This window comes from Melanostigma gelatinosum, assembly GCF_949748355.1.
Source record: "Melanostigma gelatinosum genome assembly, chromosome: 9".
NCBI classification, from domain to species: Eukaryota; Metazoa; Chordata; class Actinopteri; order Perciformes; family Zoarcidae; genus Melanostigma; species Melanostigma gelatinosum.
Genome location: NC_136642.1, coordinates 11561530 through 11580107, shown reverse-complemented (window position 1 = coordinate 11580107; position 18578 = coordinate 11561530). Strand labels below are relative to the sequence as shown.

General features: G+C 45.4%; 1 protein-coding gene across 1 annotated transcript in view; it reads left to right on the top strand.

The window, feature by feature from the left end:
- Nucleotides 1-897: 897 nt before the first annotated feature.
- efna3b (ephrin-A3b) overlaps nucleotides 898-18578 on the top strand; it is a 45151-nt gene continuing 27470 nt past the window's right edge. The window contains exons 1-2 of the mRNA XM_079274647.1: nucleotides 898-1282; nucleotides 1571-1783. Of these exons, the coding sequence (XP_079130773.1) occupies nucleotides 1674-1783 (110 nt within the window). The 5' untranslated portion in view covers nucleotides 898-1282; nucleotides 1571-1673. The remainder of the gene's footprint in view (nucleotides 1283-1570; nucleotides 1784-18578) is intronic.

The window sequence follows — 18578 nt, the reverse complement described above, 5'->3', positions numbered from 1 at the left end:
TTTTCTCTTTTCCTCCCTCCCTCCTCTTTCCCTGTCTGGCCTGTTCCTCCCTCTCCCTCTCTCTCTCTCTCTCTCTCTCTCTCTCTCTCTCTCTCTCTCTCACACACACACTTCAGATGCAGAGGTGACAGAGGGGGGCAAATTACTGAACATTTTACCATGTCTCTGCATGACAGAGCTACAGGAAGATATAACACGAGCCACATCACTCTTGCACGAAAATAACTCGACACAATACAACTTAATTAATTGCTTCAATACATTTTAAGTGTGAAATTTAATTTATAGGATAATTTGCTCAATAAAACAGCAAGTCACTTCTGTTTCATCAAAACTTAGACAAAGTCACCATAGCATCGCTGTGAACGTAAAGTGTGATATGCAGCTTGTGTATTTTCTCATATAGTGTATTGCGTGAGAGGGCATGCGCGTGTGTGTGCGCGCGCGCGCGTGAGCACGCGTGTTAATGTGCTGCAGCTGTAAGAGGATTGGACATGGTGATAGCGCACAGTGTCTGGTGGATCCAGAGTGGAGAATATATGTGCGTGCGAGAGTTTATGTTTTTTAGCCTTTGTCATAAAAGTGTGTGTGAATGTATGTGGCTGGGGAGGAGGAGGAGTGTTACATTGAAAAATAGGCTTGCAGAGGGTGGCTGCAGACGTCTCTGGCAGATGGGGGGGATTCAAAGCGTACTACTTATGGGGTGGAGGTCGAACAGTTGCCAAAAAAAACTTCAAGTCGCAGTGATGTCTGATGTGCTGCGACTCGGCCACAATCCTGAAGGAATGCGCTTTTGTCGCTCGCAGGGGGTGGAGTTAGAAAGTGAACGAGCGCTGCCTACCAAACAGAGAGAGGAGGAGAGAGTGAGAGAGAGAAAGGGGAGAGACGGGCGGGCAGGCTGCTCACCGTAAACGATGGTTGTCGGATAGAGTCTTGAAGAGCTCATGAAACTGGCTGCTTGAATTGTTTGCGGCGATTAAAGAGCTCAGTTTCCCCGCGTGCTTTGCATCTCTCGGATACTTGGAAGAAAAAAAAAAAACTGCAGCAGCACGCAGATAAAGAACAGTTTTTCTATTTTTAAAGAAGAGGACTTGCTTAATATCTGTTATTTTACCACCGTTTTTTTCCCCCCATTCTTAGTTTTCCTCCAGTCAGCCTTTTCACGTCAGCAGCAACTCTTTCCCTGCGGACCGTTTCATGCGCGGAGGAAGACCGACCTCCCGCCTGGACGCAGTGCCGGCCTCCCACACTCCTCTGGCGGGCTCAGAAGTAGCAGTTCCCGGTGAGCAGAGAGGACCAAGGCGCAAGTCGGTCATTACGGGGACCCGCTCAGAAGGACTTCCACAAACCCTCTTGTTGGAAGCCCCAGGATTTGTTGGAGAGGGGTGGGGGGGGGGGGGGGGGGGGGTTCGCAGTCTGCTTTATGCGGGAGGGGGGTGGGGACTTTATAGTCACTTCTCACCACAACAGACTTTTACAACACTTATTAACCAGAGCAAGTCTTCTAGTCTTTTGACCGTATCTCTATGTATGCATGAAGCTTTTGTCCCCCCCTTCTCCCGTCTATTAGGCATTTGCTGGGATGTTTGAGTCGCGTTGTTTGGTGGGGTGAAGGGACCGAGAGAGTGGCCGGAGAGACCGAAGGGACGGAGGCCGAGAGAGGAGCCGAGAGCATGGCTCTGGTAGCGCTGTCTCTCTGGGTGCTAACGAGTCTCACCTGGGCGGACGTGGTCCCGGTGTCAGCCAACAGGCATTCCGTTTACTGGAACAGCTCCAACATACAGTAAGACCCCTCATTCCTCTTTGCTGATCAGTGTGTGTGTGTGTGTGTGTGTGTGTGGTAATAAGCCATTTCTTCTGATCTCTCTATTCTACACCTGTTAAAAGGACGGAAAATGTCCTGATTTGCTCTCTCTGTGCTGTCAGGTTCACGACATCACACTTTCAGTCATCAGTGGGTTGCTGAGTCCCTCTAACGCTTGTATCAAGGATGTTAACTCCTACCTTCCTCGTCTGTATCTCATCTTTTATTTTTTTTAAGTGGAAGACATGATATAGGTCCACACAAAGCTATTTAAACAGGCCTCTCACGTTCCCCTGTAGGTTGAAGCTGTTTTTGAGCCTCAAAACTGCTCCGTCAGACCCCTACTGTGAAGTCAAGGTGGCTCCAAACCATCTTTTCAACACCCTCACTTGCACAACTAGTCGGACATAATTTAGTCTCTGTTCCTCAGTCCAGCGTCAATCTGTGCACGTTCTTATTTCTTCAATTACTCCCCTCCCTTTTTTCCTCCCCTCTCCTCTACCTTCATCCATGCATGGCCGGGGGAGCATAGAAAGAAAAGGACAGCGAGTCATCCTATGTCCTTCCTCTCTCTGTCTCTGTCTTCTCGTCTATCTGGTTCAATTAGGAGCACTTCTTCATGCTGACCCCATTGTGTTGTAGCAGTGTCACTGTTCAATCTCTCCTTCTCGCTCACTCTCCGACTTGCTCTCTCCTTCTATCCCTCTCTAACCCCCTTTTCTTGTTTACACTCAGTCCGCTGGCCTTTTTGTTATCCTCCCTAATCCCTCACCCCGATCTTGATTCAAGTGAAAATGCTTTTTTTCCCCTCCCCTCCTTTCTCTCTCCCTCTCTTTTTTTTAAAGAAAGCTGCCTTTTTAATACTGTCCTCGTGAGTCCATGGCTCTGCTGCTGGATCCTTTAAGAATGTAGCGTCAGTCTGCTGCAACACACTGTAGGCTTATCTCTCTTCCCACAATTCACAGTCAAGTCTTGTGTACGTTTATGTTGTATTAGCTGCGTTTCCACATGTCCCACTCTGTACATCCACGGGTTTCTTCTCTTCTGCCCAAAATCTGCAGATAAAATGTTGTTAATTTGCAATTAAATGCCGGATTTGACATGACATATCGGTCAATTTTCAAGATGTCCTTACAATTAGCAATTCAGCACGCTGCGTGATCGAATGAATTATGATTTTTAAATAATACAACGAAATAACGCAACAATCAACCTAGATTTTAGGTGCGCAAGAGCGCATGTCACAAACGAACGCACACCTTCCTCTTCGCTCTCCATCTTGCAGTGACTCCTGTCTATGTGATGTATTTTGGCCTTAAACCATCTCAGTTTGTGGTATTTACTTCTACAGCACAATTCACTAGGCCCCCAAGATGAGCAGTCACGCATATATACTGATTCACCTTTCATGACTGCACTTATTAAAGCAGTAAACAAAATTAAAACTCAGAAAACACACTGTTGTTTTTTTGGCAGTAGGAGGATCAATGATTCTGTCCGCTGATAATAACTCCAGGCCAATGATTTTAGTTTACAGCGTGAAATAAAACTAAGAGAAGCGAGTGAGTTTATGCATCACAGCAGAATTACTACACGTGAAGTACTGCGTAACGCGACAGGAGCGGAAAACATAAGGTCGTCGGTTGTGGTACAATACTGTAAACAATATTAGTTTTCCTGAATGTGAGAACATTATTTTCCTGTACATTTTTAGATAAACTAATATTGCGCGCACAGTCGCTGCTAATGCATTCTAGCTGATGGTTTTTTTCTCAGTGTGGAGAGTGCTCATTTTCAATTTTCTATATTAGATATAAAAAAAAAAAATTCTGTAACAATTCTATAATAAATGCTAATGAAATTTCACCGTCGGCTTCCATATCGGAGACGAGTTGATTTCGATAAAAATGTGGAAAAGAATCGCTCAAAGGCATAAAGGGAAGAGGTGAACCCGGGACCTCGGTACAATCAGCTCGACGTAACGTGAGCAGCACTAACCTTGGTAGAACGTACACCAATTAAGTCATTTGTCAGCTGCTTTCTGCTGTACACTCAGACTGTGTTTAAAGGAGAAAAAAAAAAAAAAGGTTGCAGTTGGTTTTTTCAGCAGTGGGGAGAACTGAAGCAGTCTGGAGAATCTTAACCTTTAACCCGACTGTCCAGGACCCGAGTACTGCGGAGCCCCGCGGCCTCTCCACACGTTCACTGCCGGTACGCTTTTCATCCCAGCGGCAGCATATTCTCAGCCCCTGCAGTGTGAGTCTTAGTGTGTGTGTGTGTGTGTGTGTGTATTTTATAAAAGACTGTGGTTAATTAAAGAACACTGCATCTCAGTGGACCTGGCTCATCCTTGATCTCCCCCCATCTCTCTCTCTCTCTCTCTGTTTCCTTTCCTCAGTCCACACATACACTATGACAATGTATGAGCAGTGAGTGGGGATAACTTTTTCAATTCAGGCTACTGCTTGAATTAGGAGACAAAGGGGCCATGGACAGTGACGCGCAAAGGCCAGATAAACTGCTGGATAACCTGTCTAATCCATCCTTTCATATACTTCCGAGCTATTTTTTTCTTCCGACGCCACAGATCCCATTTCCAGCATTTATCTGAATTTCTGCACTCGACACCACAGCATCTCACATTTGTAGAGTTGGCTGGCGTGTCTCCCGCCGTTGGCAATGTGCCTCTCTGGAGTTTCTCTAACTCACAGTGCAGTGTGGAGGTTTAGAAGGCCAATAATAAGCTGTAGTGTAGCTGTCAGTTTGAGTGGTAAACACATTGTAAAGCCTCAGGACCCTGCCGTTTCTCAAGCAGCTTCTGACCCCGAGCCACTCATCAACCACTAGAGACAGGCTGAGACTGTTACCAAGGATTAACTGTTTACACACACACACACACACACACAGGCGAGCATGCACGCTTACACCTGCACATGTGCACACATATCTATGATTATCACAAACACACACACGCGGCTGTGTACCTTTTTAACTTCGTGAAGATGGATCATTTCCTGCGTTCGTGCCTTACACATTGGCTGTTGCCACTGCTATCAGTCACTTGTCACTGATATCCCTGGGCTTCAACGTGTGTGTGTGTGTGCGTGTGTGTGTGAGAACTTAAGCGTGTGTGTGTTGGCGCTGTTACAGATGTCTCTGTTCATTGATGGGTGACCGAAACAAAAACAAATCCATCAGTCCGTTAAATCACACATTATCTTCCACCACCTGGCAATTAACCACCGCTGTGTGAGTGTGTGCGCGCACGAGTGTGCGCGTGTGTATACATGTGTATAATCTAATAACGCAGCAGGTAACTGATTTGCATAATAGATATCTGGTGGTGTCTCTTAATTTATTGTTGTATATTTTTGAAAGCGATTAGGGGTTGCGAATAAACAAACGCATAAGCACTTCTAGACGGTGTCTTTGCTTGTGTGTTTGCATATGTGTGTGTGTGTGTGTATCAATGACACCATCACCTCGATGCATGCCACTGGAATGAGGCCAGCTAGCGTGAGCAGAATTTCCTGCTCGTATAAATGTACGCGTGTATGTGTGGTAATCGACGCAGAGTTGCATCTTGTTTTATATTCATCCAGCTCGTCAGAGTGTGCACAGACACGTCACGCAGGGAAGGAGAGAAATAATGCAACAATACGAGAAGGGAGAGGCGCCGAAATATAAAATGCTACGGGACCGGTTAGAGGAGAGGGGAAGTCAGGAAGATTTTGTGTTGAACTATGATTGAGCAACGGGAGGAGGGTCATCATAATAATAATGCACAATAATGCTTGGCCAGTGCCCTGATCCACACGAGTTCTCACATTAGACGCCATAAGACAGGCCCAGTGCATGTGTGTGTGTGTGTGCATGAGAGAGAGGGAAAGAGAGAGAGAGGGAGGGAGGGAAACACACACGAGAGGATTAAGCAGGCCAATCAACCTTCCCCTCGACAGCAACACAAACCTATCAGTTTCCCAGTTCCATTTAGGACAACAACATTTACATTTATGAATATATGCACAAAGCGGAGTATTACTCACTCCCTATCACAACATGCACGCCCCGCCAGTGTTTGCATGTGTGTGTGTGTGTACAACACATCCATCATAGGCGTTCGCACCGTCGCTACGTACGTCAGCTGCCACTGTGTGATGTGCGTTTGTTCCCCTGCACACACAGAAAGTAAAAGTTCCCACACAGGCTCAGTGATCATGGTGACACAGCGATCAGCTGGTCATTAGTAACGAGGAATAAGGCCACATGGTGTACGGGTGAATGGGTCCTGGTTTGCGTAGCGACGTGTGTGTTTGAAAGTGTGTGTGTGTGTGGCGTCCAGATGCTCGCATAGAGACGTCATTAATTAAAAGCAATAGGGAACACCTGTGTGATGGATGACTACTGTTCGCATAATAAGATCCAGTGGTCCCCCGCCCCCTCTCTCTCTCTCTCCATGTGCATGTGTAAGGCAAGGCAAGTTTATTTGTATAGCACATTTCAACAACAAGGTAATTCAAAGTGCTTCACATGAAACCATTAAAAGCATAAAGGCAAAAGTAAAGGAGATTTAAAACATACATTGAAACAATAATCGATGTCTCCCTGAGACATTACGCTGCACGCAATCAACCATACACTGCCTCAATTCTGCAATTACTCGCACACAAACCACGTCTGGAAAAGATCTCTGCCGATCTGCGTTCACTGTAAAAAACGAGTTTTTTTTGGGTCCTTGAACACACCACATCATGAACCGGGGCAAATCCGCCCCTGAGCTTGCGTTGTCCTCCTCATTGCGCTGTCCCCTGAATCTCATAGTATCCCAGCCTTTCAGAACCCGTTGGTGAAGGTGGATTCTTTCACACTGTTCCGCGCTGTTAGGATCCACTGGCAGACTTGAGAAAAAGCTGCTCTTCTCTGCTCATAGCTCTGAATAGCATTTACGGCTAACTGGCTTGGCCAGTTGCTGCTAGCACAACAGCTATTCAGAGCTATGAGCAACAACAGTTATTGCCTCATTGCTTTTCGTTTGGTAGCCGTGAGAGACCTTAGTCTGTAATGCAAGTATGTCTGCATGAAAAGATGTACAAAGATATATTATATGTTCGCTAATGCTAATCGCGGTTAGCATTTCCCCATTGGCCGTAATGTTAAAATTAGCTTAGAAGCTAGCAACATGTTATGATGTTCATAGAAGACAACTTTAGTACTGTTAAAAGCATCTTGCTGTTCAACGGGGACACCTGCGGCTTATAGACCAGTGCGGCTTATCTATGTACACCTTCTTTTTTCTTTTAAAAATCGGCTGGTGCGGCCTATATGCCGGTGCGCTCTATAGTCCGGAAAGTACGGTATTTCTATAGACTCTGTCCTGGGGATTATCAACATGGATATTAAAATCACCAGCAATAACAACACAGTCAAAATCAATTCTGATTACAGACAGCAGTTCAGTAAACTCATCAAAGAAGGTTGCACAGTATTTAGGCGGTCTGTAAATGTTTAGGAATAAAGCTTGAGTGGAATTTAGAGCCACATATTCAAAAGAACTAAAATGACCAAAGGACATCTGCTTGCATTGAAGAGAATCATTAAATAAAACAGCAACTCCACCTCCTTTCTTATGCGCTCTTGTTTCGCTCATGAAACTGAAGTTGGGAGGTGTTGATTCAATAAGAACAGCTGCATTGTTATCTTGATTTAACCAAGTTTCAGTTAAAAACAACATGTCCAGTTTGTGCCCAACAATAAAATCATTGATTAAAAATGTTTTTCCTGACAGAGACCTGACATTTAATAAAGCTAAGTTTAATGTGGTTAAAGCTTTCTTTGCCCAATTTATTTGGACAGGCTGATGAGGAATGTATGCTAAGTTTGATAAGTTTGCATGTTTACTGTTGTTTCTTCGCAGCCTCACCTTTCTTTTTCTATAGACTTGCAGGACAGGAATTGAAACGGCTCGCTGCATACAGGGCCCCGACTTTTCCTGGAGAGAGTCATTGCTGTCATTAGCCTTGTAGCCTGGACCCAGAAGATATCAATTATTTCCGTTATCATGTAGGGGAGACAGAAGATGGTTGTGGAACCGTCGAGGAGTGTGTTTGGTTTCAGCAATGACCAGCTCTTTCATGCGGTCAGTGAACTCCAGGTGGGGGGAGGATGGGGAGAGTGTGAGAGAGGAAAGGGACCTGGATGGAATTTGGGGGGTGGAAGTAGGTGCTGGGGAGGGAGGTAAAGACTCTGCGTCTAGGAAGGGTGGGGAAAGTGGGAGATCGGAGGCGGTCCCTGATGATGAGGTTGGAGACTCCTCCTTTTGACTGTCGTTAGGCGGGGGCATCCTTCCCGTAAGGTCTCCATGGCGATGCTGTGTGGTTATCTCTTGTTTAGACTCCTCTTGTGTCTTGTCCTTGACAGTAGGGACAGACGGGTGACGCAGGGAGAAAAACAGGTTAGAGGTAAACAGTTTTACCCCTGACTTATTCAAGCAAACTCCATGCGCTGCAAAAAGATGTCTGCGCTCCCAGAAAAGGTAGAAATTGTTGATAAAATATACTGAATGGTCAGCACATGCAGTTGACAGCCAGTCGTTCAGTGCAAACAGCCTGCTGAATCCTTCATCTCCTCCTCTGACTGGTGGAAGAGGGCCACTGATGAACACCTCAGCCTTGACAGAGCTGACTGTGTTTAACAGATCAATAAAGTCTCGCTTCAGAACTTCAGACTGTTGTTTCACAATATCACAGCTTCCTGTATGCACAATGATGTTTTTCGCTGTGGGATAGTCAGCCATGATGTCCAGGATTTTGTCTCTCATGTCAGAGACCATATCTTTTGGAAAGCAGAGTATTTTGGTGTTCTTGCTGCACAGTTTTCTGACATCTTTTACAGCATAGTCACCAACAATCAGAGTCTCAGGCCCAGTCACTAGCTTTGCCTGCAGCCTTTTCTCACATTGACTCTCAGTTCTTACCCCGCTTTGAGGAGATAGCTGCTTATCCAGGTCATCAGATGATTTAGGATCCTGCGACAATGGAGCAAATCTGTTTTGAAGTTGTAGGCTTGGTTGTTGTGGAGGTGTTTTGCAGGTTTTACTTTCCTCAGCTGTCCTTGGCTTTGTCCGTCTGGGTGCAGGGGTTGAGGAGGAGTTCTGCCCGTGTGCTAGTGCAGGCCAGCCACTCGCATCACAAATCCCAGGGCGCTGGGCTCTGCCTGTTAGTCGTCCTCCCACACATTCTCTCTTCGGCTTTGCACTGAGAGAGTTCCAGGGAGGACCACCATCCGAAGATTCCACCATCCGAAGATTCATTATCTGCTCTCTCCTCCTGTTTCTTGGTAGGCCTGGTTGTGCTAGTTAGCTGAGTCTTAGCTAGCGTTTGTCCAGTGTTTTGAGTCCATGGAAGAGTGGTATCATTCCCACACAGTCCATTTACCTCCACGTTTACGTCTAGTCGGTAAATACATTTCTCTCACTGGGCAGGTATTGTCTGGTAGGTGAGCCCAGCATTGAGGGACATGTGCAAGAAAGGAGGAAAATAAATTATTTTAGGTCCATCTTTTATTTCCTTTTTTTTGGGGATGAGCTAGATTTCAGGAATATGCCCCCCCCCCCCACCTCTCTGTTCTTCTGTCATCCCCCAAATGCCTGATGGGAAAGCACTCTCGGGGTGGTGGTATTTTGGGAGCCGTGTGGTTTTAATGTGAATGTTGTGAGACTCTTTCTCTGTCAAATTAACTTGGACTAAATCTTTCCAGTGCTAGAAACTATGCTGCCTTTCTTCGTTGGCTGGTTTTTCCCTTCGCCTCACCTCACCCACATTTTTTACTTCCTTCTCGCCACTCGTCTCCTCTCCTCTTGCACACTTTGAGATTTTTGTCCAAAGTCATTTCAAACCTCCTTTGCAGATCCTTTAAATTTCCACACACATAAAACACTCGTATTGATCTTGAGAAAAAGACAAGCCTGTAATATCAAGCCCGGCCCGGTTTCCCCCCCCCCCCACATCTCTTGATAGGCTCTTTCATTTCCTCAAACGCTGTCCCGCTTACACGATCGACTAATCGGAAGCATTGCTGTGAAAATTGAGTATTGATGTCCGCCGTTGGCGCTTGGATCAAACACAAACTGTGGTCACCGTAATGGTTTGGATTTGAAAGGAAGACGGTTCTTCGAGATTTTAGGAATGTAATTCTGCTGAAACCTCATATGAGAGTCTGTCCAAGTTGAGCGATTCTGATCCAGCCGGGCACAAAGCAAGGGCGTTGTAGGTGTAAATGTGCGGCCCGGGGTTGCTATTGATTCAAGTGACTGCTGATTGGATGCTGGTGGTTTGCACAGATGCTTTGCAGGCTGCATTTCGCGAGAAAAACACTGAACTAAAACCCTTCCACCTCAGCGTACGGTGTGATTACCAACACCAACACGAGGAAAAGAAGTCACCAATTACACCAGGAACAGAACCATGGAAGGTGAAGCAATGGTGATTTTAATCTGAGGAGTTTCAATGTGGATGTAACACATTCCCAGCAATAGCCAGGTGTGATGTCGGTGAAGTAAGTTGATGCACAATGGATGGAAATACAATAGAATACAGAAAATATCCGGGCTGCGTGTGTTTCCCATGAGTTGAGAATTTAATTTTGGTGGTCGACCTCGAGGGAGGTGTAGGTGTAGCGTGGTGGAAGAACCGCACACGGATGCTGTGTTCTGGCATCTCAGTCGCTGCTTAATCGGTTTCTTTCAGACTCACAAATTACAATACATAATTTACCAAAGCATGACTTTTTTTCCACCCTTTTTGCCAGAACTCATTTTTAAGCGTGAATTGGTTAAATTGGTTTAAATAATCTGATGTCCGACGCTGCTGCTGCTGCCTGCTGGCCTGTTTTTATGGTCCGAGCACGTCTGTGTGTTATTCAGCTAAAACATCAAGGATAATGCATGCAGAAGCAATATCTGTTGATAATGTGGTATGGATTTACTTGGGAGGTGTCCTTATCAATGCTTGGACCAGTGATTTATGTGATTCATCATGACACGGACAAATCACAGAACGCCACAAATTGACGCAATTGTGAGGAGAATGTGTGTTATTGGTTCAAACGGTGCATCTAGCTGCAGTATTTCTTTGTTCTCCATTAAGCATGAATGGCGTGTTTGGATGGAGCGTTACATTTACGGACAAAATTAAAATGATTTAATAGAGCCAGTATCTTTGAATATCTTTGAGGATGATGCTTGTTGCTTAAAATCTAAAAATATAAATATGACAGTGAAGTGACTCAACAGATCTTTTCAGGGCAGTTATCTTGGCGGCGAATTCTCAAAAATCCCATCGCAATAACAGGAGCAGCTGCGTCAGTCACTTGATTTACGGTAAACCGCTGTCGTTTGAGGCGGATGCGTTGCTGCTTTTTCCTCGACAGGCCAGTTATTGAATGACCGTCTTCTCTCGTTAACTGTAGATTCTCGGCAAAACAAGAATTTATCTTTCCCATCCATGTGTTAACTTTGAACAAATTGCCCACAGAGAACAAATCCCACAGCGATGGGCTGGAGGCAATACACGCCAAACACTCGTGTACACACACACACACACACACTCGATGTTGTTGTTGATATTCGCATTATTCTCTGAGCCGACGCCTAAGCTCCAGCAGTGTAATCAGGTGCTAATAACAAGGCTGTGATGTTTACAAGCTGTTTCAAAGCACTTCATGTATCTGTGTGTGTGTGTGTGTGTGTGTGTGTGTGTGCGTGTGTGTGTGTATACGTGTGTGTGTGTATACGTGTGTGTGTACTCGCCAGCGCTCTTGGGGCTTTGGGGAGGGAGGGGGTACTAATAATGTAGACTGTCAGCACACACGCACACACACGCACACACACACACACACACACACACACACACACACGCGCACACCAGATGCTCATATGGTGGGTTTGTGATGTGGCTAATAATGGTAGCAGCGTAGTGGCAGTCTGAGGCCATATGCTGAGCCTGATAACAACAGAGTAGATTGGTCTTGCGTCAATAAACTCGAGCGACATGACAATTAGGAATCCTTCCACATAAAGACAAAGCCGTCACATGTGGAAATGCAGCTGTTTTCATTAAACGCACCGGGAAATGAACTGTCACAGGCCGGGACAGCAGGAAGGAGAGCCACTGCGTCTATTGTCCCTGCTCGCTGGGCAGACAGGACGATTATTGTTGATTACAAAAGTTATAGTCGGTTCATCAAGCTGTAAAAAAAAACGTTATGAACGTAAAAAACGTCTGAATGTAGCTTGTTTTTAAACGGGTTTCCACGAGAAACAATTATTGCGAGATATGAGAGAGTCTCCTTTTGAGAAGGTTTGATTTAGCAGCCAGGGGAGAAGAAGAAAAAAGAAAGGCCAGGCACTGTCCTCACTTCAACAAACTGCAGAGGACACAGAATTATGCTTATTCCATCCACAGAGGGAGCGCGGCAGAGAGGGAGAGACTCTTTAATTGAGGTTTTATCCATTTAAGCTGTCACTAAGAGGCCAACTCTGAAACCTTTTAACCACTCTCCTCTCAGTAATGACACAAATCAGAGAGGAAATGCGTTTGTGTCTGAGCGTCGGCGCGAGTGTGTGTGCACGTGCGTGTGTCCACGCGTCGGCGGTCGTGAAGCAGGAGGGTAATTATGTGGAAATTGGGCATTGGCTAAGTGAATTATGACCTTGTTGCAGCAGAAGGCTTTCATCAGTCCCAGCCAGGCCAGGGAGGGAGCACGAGCACTCGGCTCCTGATGGCAACAGCAAGCAGTCAGTAAAACTGTCGATCAGTGGAAACCAGCCAGTCAACCAGTTACTCAAGCAGCAACAGGCATATTCACAAACCGAGTCTGTTGTTATCGTTTTTTGGGCGTGTGTCTGCATTCTGGGGTTGTGTGCGTGGGTCTGAGCAATACCTCAAAATCATCATACAGTATAGTGACTTTTAGTGTCATCGTGTTGTTACAAAAATATGATCAGGGCTGCGTTTATTTACATGGTTAATTCATCCACCAGAGCCCAATACATGCTCACACCCCCAAATATTGAGTTCACAATGATCTAAAAAAGAGAACAGCATTTTTTAAATTTGAGAAGCTGGAATCGAGAATGTTTGCTTTGCTCGTGTCGCAAATCAACATGTTGTCCACAGAACATAACTGAGATTATTTTCCGTTTTGCATTACACTGTAGATCACTGTCTGAAAATAATATTTGGTTTAATACCGTGATTTTCATTTGGCCCGGCCGTGTGACGCATGTGCATCTCGTCCCGTTCCTCGGGTGCACCTTCCAGCGCAGCGGAAACGAGATAAAACTCCAGCAAAAAATTCAAACTCAGCAGTCCTGCAGACCAATGCACGATCACTCATGTGAGGCCTGTTTGCTGTTGAAAGCCTGACGGGGCATCATGCCTGATGAGGAGAGGGCTCGCAAATCATTGGGTTCATGCTAGGGTTTCATGCATTGACACAAGTACACACACACACACACACACACACACACACACACACACACACACACACACACACACGTACGTCGAGCCTTACGCAGCTAAACCCATTCATCTCGGAATGAGCAAAGTAAAGAGGAGACATGAATGCAATGAGGTGTAAACAAAAGTTAAAAAACACGTGAAAAATACAGCTCGTCGTGTGATGTTTGTTGACTGACTGCGGGCGGTACGGGGAGAATTTAGAATGGTTTGGCAAAACACATGCACACTGCCGGTGTAACTTGTCATTTTGATTTCAAACGGGCTGTGTTTGCCGGTGACAACATGCTCTTTCTAATTACGTTGTAGAACTTTTCCGCTTTCAATGACGATGCGTTTGTGGACGAATGTGTTGGACGGCGAGTTCATGTGTGAATAGCTGCTGCTGTACAGATATGTGTACGATCAGCAGCAAATGCATGTTAGTCTCTGTTGGTTCTGGTCTGGCTGTCTAATTCTGTCAGTGTTGGATCGATGGTGTCCTACAGACACCACCGCACTCCTCTCCTGGATGTTTCAGCCTGTTCCTCTTCTCTCTCTCTCTCTCTCTCTCTCTCTGTCTCTGTGTGTGTGTGTGTGTGTGTGTGTGTGTGTGTGTGTGTGTGTGTATTTTCTGCTGCTATGGGATCCATGTTCTTGGGTTCACATCTTGGCCAGTTTGTGTTGGTGATGCCAATATAATGCTTCTCTATGTGTTTTTAAGGAGTTTGTGTGCGTGAGCAGCGTCCGAAACAATTAGTTGATCCACAAACATATAAGTCAGTGTACAGAGAATTGATTGACAACCATTTTTAATCAATAATCATTTGACGCAAAACACGAAAACTGATTGGTTGAAGCTTCTCTGATGTGACGACTCGCTGATTCTCTCAGTTATGTTGCTGTATGTCGAACAAATTGAGATTCGGACAAAACAAGGTTTTAAGACATCAACATCCGTCAACTAATCAGCTGATTTAAAAGAGATAATTTATCATAAAAATATTCATTCGTTGCAGCTTTTCTGAGTGGAAGAGGTTGATAAGAATGAAATATTCTTTCATGGTGTACTGATTGTGTTGATTATATCGTTGACTATTTTGAAAAAGTGAGTCATTTATCAAGCTCAAATGCCAAACAGAGGCTTCTCAGATGTTACAATCTGTTGCAATGTGTGTTTTATATCCATATTATATTAATACAAATTTGAATATCCTTGGATTTTGGACGGCTTTTGACAAAAAAATATGTTACGGCATCACCCTGGGCTCCGGCAAATTAAGAAGGGCACACATTGAGATTGAGGGATTATTTGTACCTGCTGGAAATTCTGTTGGGAAATCACTTGCAGACGAATTACCCCAAAAGGAGAAGTCTGTTTTTGTCTTATGCGCTGAATTAAATACCTGACAAATCCAGATACTTCATTACTGCTCTCCAGAAATCCAATACTTCCATAAAGCAGCTCTCGTCATTGATTTGCAGCGTTGCCTGCGATGGCAATTGACACATTGCTATTGACTCGCGGCACATATTGTCTATTCATCCAACCTTCTCTGAAGTGCACTGTGTAAGTGAGCTCTGTCTATGCGCCTGTGTGTTGTGCATGCATGATTTCATACCCTTGTGTTTTTAACCTTTTGGTGTCCAATTTTTCCGTGCACACATGCATTTACACAGCTGTGTCTTTGTGTGTGTGTGTGTGTGTGTGTGTGTGTGTGTGTGTGTGTACACGTGTGTGTGCTGAACAGAGTGACTGGTTGTCAATGGAGTGGAGATAGACAGAGGAATGGCTGAGAGCTGGAGATTCTGGCTGGCCTCAGTGCTTCACACCCACGCTGTCTGTAGGCTCCGCTTCCCCTTCCTACGCTTTGAGGCGCGGGTATGCGCTGTAGTAAAGGCCGCATATGAATGAGTGTTTACCACCTCTCTCTCCGCCACCTTCTCTCTCTCCGCCACCTTCTCTCTCTCCGCCTGGACTATTGTGTTTTTAATGAAAAGCGTAAAGTCCAGGGCGGCTGCTGGAGGTGGATACGTACACTGTCTCTATTCCATTTGTGTTTTAGGGAGGGGGAGAGACAACGTGGTGGAGGAGAGATGGGTGGGTGGAGGGGGGGGGGGGGGGGGGGGGTGTTGCAGGGTTGTTGTAATGAATGTACTGCAGTTAAAAAAGAATTCTGTGTCACTTCCCGGGAGAGAGAGAAATAAAGGTGGTGGAGGGGGGAGAGGGAGATGTGGGAGGAGATGTTGAGAAATAGGATGTGTTGTGTTGATAGAGCAGAGTTCTTCGCAGCCAGGCAAACTCTCCTCCCATCCTCGTACATGCATATATATATGTGTGTGTGTGTGTGTGTGTGTGTGTGTGTGTGTGTGTGTGTGGGTGTGGGAGGGAGGGAGGGAGGGGGGGGGGGGGTTGTTGCAGAAAGAAAGCAAGAAAAAAAGGCATGTGAATGCCCCACAGCCTACAAGCATACCACCCACACACATTACCCACATGTATTAGTCCCACACATATGCATACTCGTCACTCTCCACCTCCTCTACCTCTCTACATTTTTCCATCTGTTTTCCCCGTCCATACATGCACAAAGCAAGGCAACTCGTTTCACAGGGACAATCTCTGTCATTACCTCCCACAGCTTCCTCAAGGGAGCACATTGTTATTTTCTTCCAGCCCTGATCAAATAAAGAGAAGCAAAGAGAGAACACACACACACACACACACACACTCCATATATAGAATATATATGTCTGCTAAACCGTGATTGAATAAAGGACAGGATGATGACACCCATCCGCCCACTCGCTGTGTGTGTTGTAAATCGTCGCTCACACCACACACGCTGAGTGTTTTACCCCCTTGAGGGGAGTAGTAAATCCCAGCATATGTATTGCACCACGGGTTGCAATGTTCTACAGTATCAGTTCAGACAATCAAAGGCTCCGCGACTCCTCGTAGACGAGCGCTGCAGAGATGGCAGTGGATAGACAGGGAGGCCAGTTAAACTCTGCAGCAGCCATATCGGTGGGCCTCTGTTGTTGCTGGAGAGAGAGAAGAAAACAAAAAGACAAGAGAGAGAGAACAACAAGAAAGACCAGACAGAGAAAGAAAAAAAAAATCATTGATGGAGGGCGAAGGGGAAGGAGGGAAGGGCACCGAAGAATGGAGAAAGGAGGGCCCTGCAGAACAGTGCTGCCAAGACCGAGGTCAATTGTGATGAAAATGGCCGTTCACATGACCACAATAGCGGCTGAGTGACAGCACTAAAGCAGCATGGACGGGCTTATCCTGATCACTCAGGGCCTTGACTGGGGAAATCACAATGCCCTGGAGATCTGTCCTTTTTGGGCTTGGAGGATCACAGAGCGCCCACGGTCCCAAGCTTTGGCCCCGAAACGTCCCCGGCATTAGCATATCAATGCCGCCCCTCGCTACTCCGCCAAGGAGCAGGACGGCTAGCGATAGCGCCTCCCGGTTAGCATCGCCCTGTGTCTTCACGAAGGCTATTCAGCGGGGAGTCAATGCTAACTCAATGCTCGGTGTGAATGGGAAGAAGTGTAAGCTCACTCCTGCAGCGTGAACCCGTGTCTGGCGGTCCATTCAGACCGCTGCTTGTGTGTATTTCAGTCTCTCTGTGTCTCTTTCCTTCTTTGTCTCTCTGCCCCACTTTATTTCTTCCACATTTTAACTTGTTCTCACGTGTACCTGTACTTCTGTATGCTTTCGGGTGTTCATAAAACTGTGTCAGTAGCACAGAGTAGTGAACATTTTCAAGCACCAAAAGTTGCTGTTGAATCCTTGCACCGCTTTGCTTTTGAATAATAATTTTGCCAATTCTAGCCTTCGTTATTACGCCAAGTTCCTCTACAGCTGCTTGACAACATTTAACATTTGAGTTTGTTTGAGACAGTTGACTTATTTTATTATATTATAAAACGACAACAATCCTCAATCACCCAATGACCCAACAGGACAAACATTTACTGATAGAAATCATGTAATTAGCTTGAAAGCTCCAGAACAGCTGTTGAATTGACCCTGTGGTAAGATGGTTTTCTCAACTGCTGTTTCCAACGTCATGATTTCAAACCCAACATGGATGAGAAGTCTTTAAAATGCCAGAAAAATGGAAGAGTGAAGCTCAACCAGCTCTTTCTAAATCCATTACAAAAGAAGTTGGTCGTTACTACTGGCTGGTTTCAAAAGTAATTCATTAAATTGGCTTGTGAAACGTAAGCAATGTCAGTGGAGCCAGTTAAGACTTAAGTAAAAGGTAAGTCAAGTTCTAGTAGACAGGAAGTCACAGTTTCAGAAAGCCAAACACTACATTCAACTTAACTCACAGTAACTGTAAACTTTATTTTATTTATATATGCCTACATGTTAAAATGTATGCGTTTCAGACTTGGTAGTATAATACAGTTTAGAATGAGCGGGATGTAGGGTTAGGGTTATGTCAAATATACCTTTTATCTAAAGGAGTCGTGCTATTGTTAAGCTACTGATGGCTACTACAGGGACCTTTTTGGTGAGATAAATTTTTTATCATCAGTACTCGGGTACCACAGGTATGTCAACCTTTCCTCCACAGTCCGGTACAGCTTCCTTTAAATAGAGAAGTACCCAAACAGCAGAGCTGAGGGTGTTAAGAGAAGAGAGTATGGCGTGAGAACAGGTTGCAACCTCTCCCTATATTATGTCACATGACACTCACAGTAGATTGCCTTCGATATCATCACAATTCAATGAGACACATTATCCAGTAAGAGTACAAGCCACAATGTAGTGTTAACTTCATTATTGCGCGAGGAAGAGGAAATGGATGGACTGGAGGAAGACGGCTGGTTTTTAAATGATGCACTAGGTACGGAGGAGGAGATGGAGAGAGATGAAGGAAGGATAAAATCGATGGCTAAAAGTAAAGGATGAGACACTAAAAGGGCAATGAAGAGAGGAAGACAGGTGAGATATTGGCCTGTAGACTTCTTGCTTTGTCATTGGACATCAGAGCCGTAGGGCAGGACGCTGTTTGATTTAGTTGTTCTTGTTTTAATCTATCAGCCAGAACGCACACACACATACACACACACACACACACACACACACACACACACACACACACACACACACACATGCAGATCACCTCCAGTCGGCCACTGAGTATCGGCAGAGAGCTGAGAGGTTATCATGCGTCGTCAGGTGCCAGACGGGCTCTTGGTAGCAGGTTTGTCATTTGTAATTAGAGAGTAAAGGAGAGCTGGCTTGTTTTCCTCTCTCT